Below are 9,887 nucleotides of genomic sequence, written 5' to 3'. Positions count from 1 at the left end.
ATAGTTCACCGAATTGTGTTTCTGAAAACATTTGAGGCAAGAAATAATCCGTGCTGTTGCTGAATCTGTCTTTATTTTGGATCGACAACGTTTATTTTAAAAGATTCTCGGGAGTTTCGAGAGGCGGCGAGTCGCGTCGGACGCCCGTGATTTGCATAAAGTAGACGAGCCCTCAACTTCATGCAAATGAGGAACGGGAGTCGTGATGCTCCATTTCTCGTATCACGCCGCCACGCTACCAGAATGCATTGCACGGCTGCTTACATAGACAATGAATGGTGAGCGTGGAAATCACGGAGGCTGTGGACACGTACCATTATCGTTCACTTAAAAGAGCCGGCTCTTAGATCCGGCTCGTTCGCGACCGACACATCACTAGTTCATACTGCAGCTCAGCTGGTGTTGAGAGGTGCAGCTGGTTGTACCGGGTGTTTCCGACCTCACACACAGTTTAAATTAAACTACACTTTGATCTTTACTTAACGTCGGACGTCAGCAAATCTGAGAAACAAGCAGGTGAATGAATATCCTCCCTCAAGCGTTAGCCGGTGATACTCACAGCGTCGCCTGACACATGGTGTTTATGTCACTCCGTGTTACTTTATGGTTGTCCAGTCAACAAGTAACACGTGTTTTGTATTTCTAATCTAATCTAATGCTGGATTATTGTGTCGCTAGTTTAGATGCAGCTGCAGGGCTGGGTTTATGCTATCCTGGTTATTAAAGTTACAGGATTTTAACATTATATCAGCACGCATTTCACGTTAAAAGCTAGCACCACTCCGCCCGGCCACCTCAGACATGCTAGCAGCTAACTAGCCACCCAGCCGTGACATTGTATTAACATTTACTAGCATTCGAGCTAGCTAGGCTAACGTTGCTAGGCTACGTTGCTAGGCTAACGTTGCTAGGCTAACGTTGCCATAACAATGGAGGACTCCGGCATCAAGAAGCAGAACTGGGACGTGAAGGAGACAGAGTTGTTCCTGGACATCCTCAAGGAGCTGGACATGAAGAAGTGCCTGGACGGGAGGAAAGTGAGGAATAACAAACTGTTTAAAGTGGCCCACAGGAGGATGACAGCGGCTGGGTATCACAGGTCTGTGGACCAGCTAAAGTTCCGCTGGAAACTTCTCAAAAGTGCGTATTACAAGTGCAAGAGAGAGCCCGATGCTCCGGCTCCGACCAAGATACAGGGCTGGTGGCGCTATGAGAAGACGATGGTAGCCATCATGGAGTCCAGACACCCGCTGGTCGGAGCTGGGGTCAACTCTGACAGACATGATGAAGTGACAGAGGACTCGGACGGAGAAGCATCGATGCTGCCCTGGCCTCAGCAGCCCTGCCCGGACAGTTCAGCCCAGACCCTGGGGTTAATTGTAGGGGTGGTACCGTGGATGCGATGTAGTCTTTGTCATTAGATCATAACCGTGATTTATTTCATTTCTCCCATGTGTTGTCTAAATGCATGCATCCATCATGTGAATATGTCTCTGGGTTGTTCTCGGATATATACACTCATTTACAAGGTGCACCTAAACTAAAACTAATGCAGTCAAATGCAAAAGTCCTGCAAGAAATCCTCCCATCATGACTGTGTTATCATGTTTTAGAGAGGTGTTGATTCACATTTATGGTCATTTTTAAAGGGACTGTTTGTAAGATTCAGAAATGCTTGTTAACAGCGACACCTGTGGCCGTTAAGTCAACGAAAGTCAGCGTCGGGCTTGCGCTTGTGCTCGCTCTACATAGACATGAACGAGCATCGCTCAAAACAGTGAGGCGACACACGTCAGCTAAAACCACAATATCACTCTATATTTCAGCTGCTTGGCAGTAATGTTAGCTGACCAGATGAAGGACTCTCCATGAATCACTGCTGATCCTAGTGTTGGCTTTTCCTGCTTCAGCCTCCCGACTGTGACCGGGGGGAACAGGGGAGATACTGGCACCCGATCGGAGACGATAACGTTTCTCGCTGCGGAGCCCTGTTACTTCACAAAACACAGAAACCTCTGTTGGTCTGGAGGAGCTGCAGCATTTATTTCTGCACAAACGTCCACTGTACATTCACTAGATATTCTCAGAGCTACTAACTCTTCTGCAGTGTGTAGTGTGCGCGCATGAACGTGAGGTGGAGCGAGCTGAGTGAAGGCAAGCAGGCAGACAGAGGAGCAGAGACTCCGGCCCTGGAGACCAAAGCTACGGTCTCCGACCGCGGCCAACACTGTTTTGCAAGACAGGCTTCACTAGATATAACTTTGCGGTTTTGGTGCTTCCGTGTAGTTTGTGTTGGAGTGTGAGTCTGAACAGCGTAGCCACACGCGCATATCGACCCGGGTGATTTATACGTGTAACATGTTACAAACAGTCCCTTTTAATGTTTCTAATATTCTGTCCACCTTATTTATATCAATAAGGATAGACTAAATATTAAACGCTTACAATACAACTTTTGCTCTATCATTTTATTTCAACAGGTAGTCTTATCGACAAACACGTAGAAATTCACAACAAAACACAGTATACATTCTACATTACTTAACAATCAAAATGCTTGAATAAAATATTGTAAAATCTTCCAAAGAAATGAGAGAATTCATAATCTACAGCCTCCAAAAATGACCATAAAGTTGAATCCACGCCATTTCAACAAAAACTGATATTGATCACGTTCATGAAGGTAGGATTTATTGCAGGTCTGTGGTGTTAAACTGCATGAGTTTTACCTCGGACTTACTAAACTGGCAACTGAATGTAGTTAGTCTCAAGAAGGGGTGTGGAAGATAATTGCTTCAGCAACATATAGCCGTACACTACTCTGGTAAAAAAGCCTATGTACGTTTTCTTGACACATCTATACGACTGTGGCATTTTCAGCGCTATCGTTTCGTCGATCAATTGTTTTCTTTTAAGTGGAAAATGGTGAAAAATGAATGTGTGACCTCTTCAACAAGCAACAGTTGAAAACCCAAAGATAATCAATTTACAATCATAAAAACAGAGAAAAGCATCAAATTCTCACATTTGACGAGCTGGAACAAATGTTTGGGATTTTAGTGTAACAAATAACTGACTGTCAAAATAGTTACTGATAAATGTTCTGTCAGTTGACAGATACCGATACTGTGAAGCCCTCTCTTTGTTTACTGTAGATGCATTTCAGATATCCCAGTGCTCCCGACTCGTAGCAGTAACCTGGTTTCTGAAACATCATCAGGTTACAAGATCAAGAGAGAAATGTGATTTACAGACGGAGGGGTGGGGGGGTTCAATGTCGATTAATCTGATGATTATTATCTCGATTTATCGTTTTGTCTATAAAATGACAGAAAACAGTGAAAAATGTGGGCTGTAATTTTCGTCCTGCCGAGGTGATTTATTCAAATTGCTTGTTTCATTTGACCAACAGTCCAAAACCCAAAGATAACAGTTTACTGTCACAAAGGACGAATAAAAGCATCAACTCCTCACGGTGAATTTTTTTTTAGCATATTTGCTTGAAAAATATCTAAAATGATTATCAAAATAGTTGCCGTATCATTTTTTCTGTCCATGAACTAATCAATTAATTGACTAATCCTTGCAGCTTTCATTTTCTTGCAGTATTATCATCTATAACAGAATCCTAATGTATGTGTGATATTGTGTGATACCATTGTCAATGTGGGAAACGTGTCATGATGGTGTTGTGCCGTAGGTTGTCCTGTCCTGTGATTCACACCCTTAGTTTTCACGTAATTGTTAAACTATGATGTTGATGTTTCCACTCAAATCTGTTTTTCTTCTTTCCTTAAGATCAAAATGGACCCTGAGATGGACTCGCAGCTGAAGATTGGTTTTATCGGTGCAGGGAACATGGCCTTCGGCATCGCAAAGGGCATCTTGTCTGGTGAGTCATGAGAGTCGTTGAAACAGAGCAAACAGAGAGATGTTCTAAATAAAGGAGTTAACAGTCTCTTGTGTGTTCCCATTAAAGGAAGTGTTCTTCCCGTAAACGTCAAAGTGAGCGCACCATCCTCCAGGAACCTGGGGCGCTTTCAGGTACTTTTATCACCTTCTTCTTTACTTTTCTGCCAGTTCTCAGTAGTATGGGTTGGATTGCAGGGCAGTGAGCAGTCACAGTCAGGATCATGGTTACTGTTTGTAAGATCAGGTTCCTTGTGAATGGATGGTTTTCCTGCAAACCAATCCATTTTAATGCTGACCTTGTTCCGTTGCAGTTGAGTCCTGCAGGTGTTCTCGAATTAGATACTTGCGTGCATGAATCAATAGAACATAATGTTAAACAAACTGTCATCCAATAATTAAGCAATTAAAAATAAATTATGAAAGTGTAGCATAGAACATGATGATATAAGTTTGTGATGGCCATCCCCATGCTCACTTATGTCTCATGAATAGTTGCAGCAATTTTGGGTTTGACACCATTTGTTACACAGATTTGATGCTAAATTTAACCATTTTTTTTTTACCACTCGAGAATTAATAAAAATGATCAATAATCCCTCCAAAATCCCACTTTAAGACATTAAGACCTTGAGGAACACCATAGAAAAAGCCATGCTGTGATTTGGTTTAAAAAACTTTTGACATTTGGAGATTTCTGCAAGAATTGCATTAGTCGGCGATTGGATGGCGAGCACTTCTGTTCTGGAAACTGCTCAACTGCCCCTTATTGTCAATATAGCTGTTAAAGCCACCCATCCTCTGAATGCCCTAGGTCTTTAGTTTGTGGTTGTAAAGATTCATGAAGCTGTGATTATCCTAGAGGTCACCACAGGTCATTTTATACAGTGAGGTCAAATTTCAAAAAATGGTCTCACTATAATGAAATGGCTACTATGGGGACTAACATCACATACGAATAAAGTTGGGCTCATTGGGTCCACAAGAGTCTCAGCTTTACAGTGATACCCAATTTATGTAATTCCAAGACTGTTTAGGGACCTCAGTATGCAGAAATATTCATTCATTCATTTAGAATAGATGAAATTAACACATTTATACTGTATGTATGCCCCAAACTGCAATTGATTATCATAAAGTGGGCATGTCTGTAAAGGGGAGACTTGTGGGTACCCATAGAACCCATTTACATTCACATATCTTGAGGTCAGATATCAAGGGGCCCCTTTGAAAGTCACCATGCCAGTTTTCCCTCGCCAAAATTTAGCGTAACTTTGGAGCTTTATTTAGCATTCTTCCTGACATGCTAGCATGGCAAGGCAGTAAAGTCGTCCGAGGGCACCAGTGCCTTCAAAGAGGTTAATGTCAAATTAAGAATGTGATGCACAAATGGTCTAACCTAACACCTGCCTCTGTGTAGTGGTCCTGTCTGTATGCTGTGTTTTATTTGCCTTGTCAAATAAAAGAAGGTGCACTGTTTACTCTTCTTTACCTGTGGGCATGGATTGATTTTATGTGAGTCTTTCTGCATGCAAGTAGACATGTGGGTCAATATAACATCCCTTCCATTGGCTTTCAGGAGCTCGGGATTGCCGTCACCCACTCTAACATTGAGGTGGTCTCTGGGTCAGATGTGGTTTTTGTAGCAGTCAAACCTCACCTGGTTCCGCTAGTTCTCAATGAGATCTCAATACACGTCACTGACCGACACATTATCGTGTCTGTTGCAGCAGGAGTAACGCTGGCAACACTGGAAGAGGTGAGAGCCCATAAGTAAGGATTTTTCAAACTAAATGGTGTTTTTTGTGGTGATCTAAAAAAGTAATATTCTTTTTTTTATCTCTCTCCTTCAATTACAAGCTCCTCCCAGAGAATTCAGTCGCCATCAGGCTGATGCCAAATCTCCCATGTTTGGTTCAGGAAGGGGCTCTCCTGTTTGCACGGGGATCCCATGCGAAACAGGAGGATGGAGCTCTGCTTCGCTCCTTGTTGCACCTCTGTGGTTTGGTGGAGGAGGGACCTGAGGCCTGGATCGACATCCACACTGGACTGAGCGGGAGTGGAGTCGCTTTTGTGAGTGTCCCCGGATTGTATGGTTTGTTTAGAGGGAGGTGTTTGTAACTGTTTGCAGACTGTTGTATTAACACTACCTCAAAACAAAGAAGTTAATGTTGATTGATGATGAGACTCGAGCCGGAAAATAGTGAAACCTGTAATTCTACTAACCTTTTTTTATAATGTAAGATGTTGTACTGTTTTAGATTTCTGTTTTCCTACCTTTTACAGGTATGAACTCATTTCACTACAACATGAAAATCAACTTGTGGAGACATGAAAAAACGTTGTCATTGTAAATTATTGTTAAAGGTGCTCTATATGATATCCAGAGCATTAATATAGCAGCAAACCACTATTAGCTATGTAAAGATATAGAGGAGTGATGTCTACCTGAGCAGAGAATGAATGAAGTTGCTCTCCCTCTGTGTGTGTGTTGTAATCCGAGCTTCTCCGTGCTTTGTTGACATAGCCGGGCCGGCCGCGCAGGCTTTCAGTGCATGTTCATGCATGTGAGCGTACCCATAGAGCGGTTACAGCTGGTAACGCCGTCCCAACCGATGGCGCCGTCGCAGGAGAGTAGCACCCATCCTCCGGTTCCCACACCCAGGTTAACACTGTTAGCTGTCAGCAGTGTTGCTATTGTTTCCACTGTTAACACCGTTAGCTAAGTTTGCATTACATTACCACAGAATATTAACATGGCTTGGAAAGAAAAATTCGGACTCTGAACTCCATAATGAAAGGCAGACCGGCTCTGCCTATTTCTTCTTATGCAACTAAATCCAAGCATGTACATAGTTGGAACAAAATCTTGTAAACCATATTCTTCATTTCAGTGTTTTACTGAGACTTGTACTTGATAAACACAGTACACAGAGTACACAGACTCGAAGACAAAATAAAAAAAGACCTAAATAATAAAATAATAGCTATAAAACTTGATACTAGCCAATCAAAAGGGAAAGCTCTTTGCTGTGTCTATTGGTCCACATCAAATCCTCAGTGAAAATTACAAAATATCAGCTCTTTACATGTGCATATTTCTCTCCTGTATGAATGGTATTAACAATGATGGTCCCTGGGATGAATGACCTATCTGAAGTAACTTTCAAATCTAAGAAAGGTCAGAAAAGCACAGTCAGATGTTACAACCTTATATGATACTTAATATATTGTTTACCTTGCAGTAATACAAAGTCATCAACACGTGTGATTTAAAAAAAATTGTATGCACTTTGTGCACCTTTTGATTCTGATGCATGTGATCCCTCTCTGCAGGTGTATCTGTTTGCTGAAGCGCTGGCAGATGGAGCTGTTAAAATGGGAATGCCAAGTGCTCTGGCACACAGCATCGCATCTCAAACTGTTCTGGTCAGTTTTACTGTGTGTGTGCTTTTGTTTCACTGTTTTTAAGGGACAGTGTGTAGGATTTGGCGGTATTTAGTTGTTTGGTTGCAGATTACAACCAGTGAGTACCCCTCCACTCACTCCTCCCTTTCCAAGATTGAGGTAATGTGAGCCGTCAACTGCAAAACCGTGGTAACGCCGTTCGCTTCGCTCAGAAACCATCCTTACCATAATAACACTACTGACGGCGGCTGGCCGTACCACGATTTTGCACTCTGCGGCTCACGTTACCGCAGTTTCACAAGCATGTCGGAGAACTACGGTGGCCTTCAGGTTTAGTTCCAGGTGATTCTACACTAATGATAAACATAGTTTGAATATTATTCCATTTCTGTTAATAGATCCCCTGAAATCCTAAACACACTGTCTCTTTAGTATTTCTAAAAATACTGTGTTTAATGTTTTGCCAGCACAATATTTGAAACCACCATCATTAATTTAGTCTCTCTTCCATCTGTTGCAGGGTGCTGGTAGATTGTTACGCGAGTCCGGGAAGCATCCAGCTCAGCTCCGCTCTGAGGTCTGCACCCCAGGTGGAACAACCATCTACGGGCTTCACACCCTGGAGCAGGGCGGTGTGAGGGCGTCCACCATGAGCGCCGTGGAATCTGCCACCGAGAGAGCCAGGGAGCTCGGCCGAAAGTCAGCAGCGGGATCCAGGAAATGACAGCTGCTTTTTTGCCTTTAATAACTACTCAACGGACTTAACTCAAGCCTTACAACAAACTGACTTTTTGGCTCAACTTCACCATGGAACACAAAGACAAAGCAGGACTTGTCACTTTTTTTTATTTAATTTTCTCCCTGTTATTCTCCCTTAAACAAGTGCTGTTCATACTAGTTCTTTTTCATGCCTTTGACCCGAGGGATTTGTTGCGAGCAAAAAGGAAATGTTGGCTAAATCTTAACACCGACAAGTAAATTATTTGATCATGACCTTGTGATTTCTGAGAGAATGGCTACTTTTACATGCACACCAATAATCCAGTCTCTAATGCAAGTAAGGTGTAACCTAAATTTGATTACTCCCATAGTTGTGGATATCGTAATCACAATTAGATGCACAGTATCTTTATTTTAGTCACATTTATTGAGGGCCATGTCATAGAGTAATGTAGACAGACAATATTCTAGCATTATCAGTCCAGGAAGCAACTTGTATAGTATTGCCTTACTAGCCATGATTGGGTTATTATGTGCATGTAACATGGTGGAGTACAGAATGGAAGTAAAATGTGTGGATGTATTTAATTATATTAAAAAATACTATTTAATAATATTTGGCCAAATGAAGCATAAAAGATACATTTTGGATAATTAAAGAATGACTGGTTGTGCAGCTGCTGATAGTTTCTGTCCCAGGTGTATTTAACATCTAGTAGCTGGCTTTGTGTACAACACAATGTTGAGAAAAATATTCATGATCCATGATGCCAAGTGTGTACGGTGGGTTTTCATAAAGTGTCCTGTGAACCAGCATCCTCTGTGCAGTGCCTCATTTTTGTACTACCGGTGTAATGGATGGATGGATGTGCAACCATTATGATAATCGATTAAGTCATTTTCAAGCAAAAAGGAAACAAAACAAATCAATATTTGCTGGTTCTAGCTTCTCAGTGGTATGGATTTTCTGCTTTTCTATGTTTTATTCATATATTTGATATTTTGGGGTTTTGGATTGTTGGTCGATTGTTGGCCGCTCACATATGCATATGCGCGCTTGCATATGCTCGCGTGTGGCTATGCTGTTCAGACTCAGACTCCAACACAAACTACACAGAAACACCAAAACCGCAAAGTTATATCTAGTGAAGCCCGTCTTGCAAAACAGTGTTGGCCGCGGTCGGAGGACGTGGGGGAGACCGTAGCTTTGGTCTCCAGGGCCGGAGTCTCTGCTCCTCTGCTGTACTCTGCTCCTCTGCCTGCTTGCCTTCACTCAGCTCGCTCCACCTCACGTGCATGTGCGCACACTACACACTGCAGAAGACTTCGTAGCTCTGAGAATATCTAGTGAATGTACAGTGGACGTTTGTGCAGAAATAACTGCTGCAACTCCTCCAGACCAACAGAGGTTTCCCGTGTCTTGTGAAGTGACGGGGCTCCGCAGCGAGAAACGTTATCGTCTCCGACTGGGTGCCGGTGTTTCCATCCCACTGCGGTCGGGAGTCTGAAGCAGGAAAAGCCAACACTAGGATCAGCAGTGATTCATGGACAGACCTTCGTCTGGTCAGCTAACATTACTGCGAAGCAGCTGAAATATAGAGTGATATTGTGGTTTTAGCTGACGTGTGTCGCCTCACTGTTTTGAGCGATGCTCGTTCATGTCTATGTAGAGCGAGCAAGCTCGAGCCCGACGCTGACTTTCGTTGACTTAACGGCCACAGGTGTCGCTGTTAACAAGCATTTTTGATTTTTACAAACAGTCCCTCTAAGGAAAAAATCAGAGTACTTCTTTCTTTCCATTGGATTACCAGGTTTAAGATTAGGGAAAATAAGTAAAGTTTTACAACCAC

At 42.6% G+C, this 9,887-nt stretch overlaps 1 protein-coding gene across 8 annotated transcripts; it reads left to right on the top strand.

Annotated features, from left to right (window-relative positions):
- The first annotated feature begins 359 nt into the window (after positions 1-359).
- On the top strand, positions 360-8,853 carry pycr3 (pyrroline-5-carboxylate reductase 3). 8 transcript variants are annotated; one of them, XM_037769860.1, is made up of 8 exons: positions 383-516; positions 3,413-3,475; positions 3,799-3,892; positions 3,980-4,044; positions 5,489-5,668; positions 5,770-5,982; positions 7,246-7,338; positions 7,838-8,853. In XM_037769860.1, the coding sequence occupies exons 3-8, from the start codon at positions 3,805-3,807 to the stop codon at positions 8,039-8,041; spliced, it is 843 nt and encodes a 280-aa protein (XP_037625788.1). In that variant the 5' UTR covers positions 383-516; positions 3,413-3,475; positions 3,799-3,804; the 3' UTR covers positions 8,042-8,853. The 8 variants fall into 8 exon arrangements, with proteins under 8 accessions (XP_037625784.1, XP_037625788.1, XP_037625782.1 ...); XM_037769858.1 differs by lacking the exon at positions 383-516 and adding an exon at positions 992-1,099; XM_037769856.1 differs by lacking the exon at positions 3,413-3,475 and having other exon boundaries at positions 360-516.
- Positions 8,854-9,887: the final 1,034 nt, after the last annotated feature.

The sequence above is a fragment of the Sebastes umbrosus genome, chromosome 5 (assembly GCF_015220745.1).
Source record: "Sebastes umbrosus isolate fSebUmb1 chromosome 5, fSebUmb1.pri, whole genome shotgun sequence".
Taxonomy (NCBI): domain Eukaryota; kingdom Metazoa; phylum Chordata; class Actinopteri; order Perciformes; family Sebastidae; genus Sebastes; species Sebastes umbrosus.
This window is presented reverse-complemented; position numbering and strand designations above follow the sequence as displayed.

Coding starts and splice junctions, on each gene's coding strand:
- pycr3 (XM_037769854.1), top strand. CDS start 930: ATGGAGGACTCCGGCATCAAGAAGCAGAACTGGGACGTGAAGGAGACA. Junction 1,380..3,798: donor CCCAGACCCTGGGGTTAATT/GTAGGGGTGGTA, acceptor TCTTTCCTTAAG/ATCAAAATGGACCCTGAGAT. Junction 5,983..7,245: donor GCGGGAGTGGAGTCGCTTTT/GTGAGTGTCCCC, acceptor CCCTCTCTGCAG/GTGTATCTGTTTGCTGAAGC.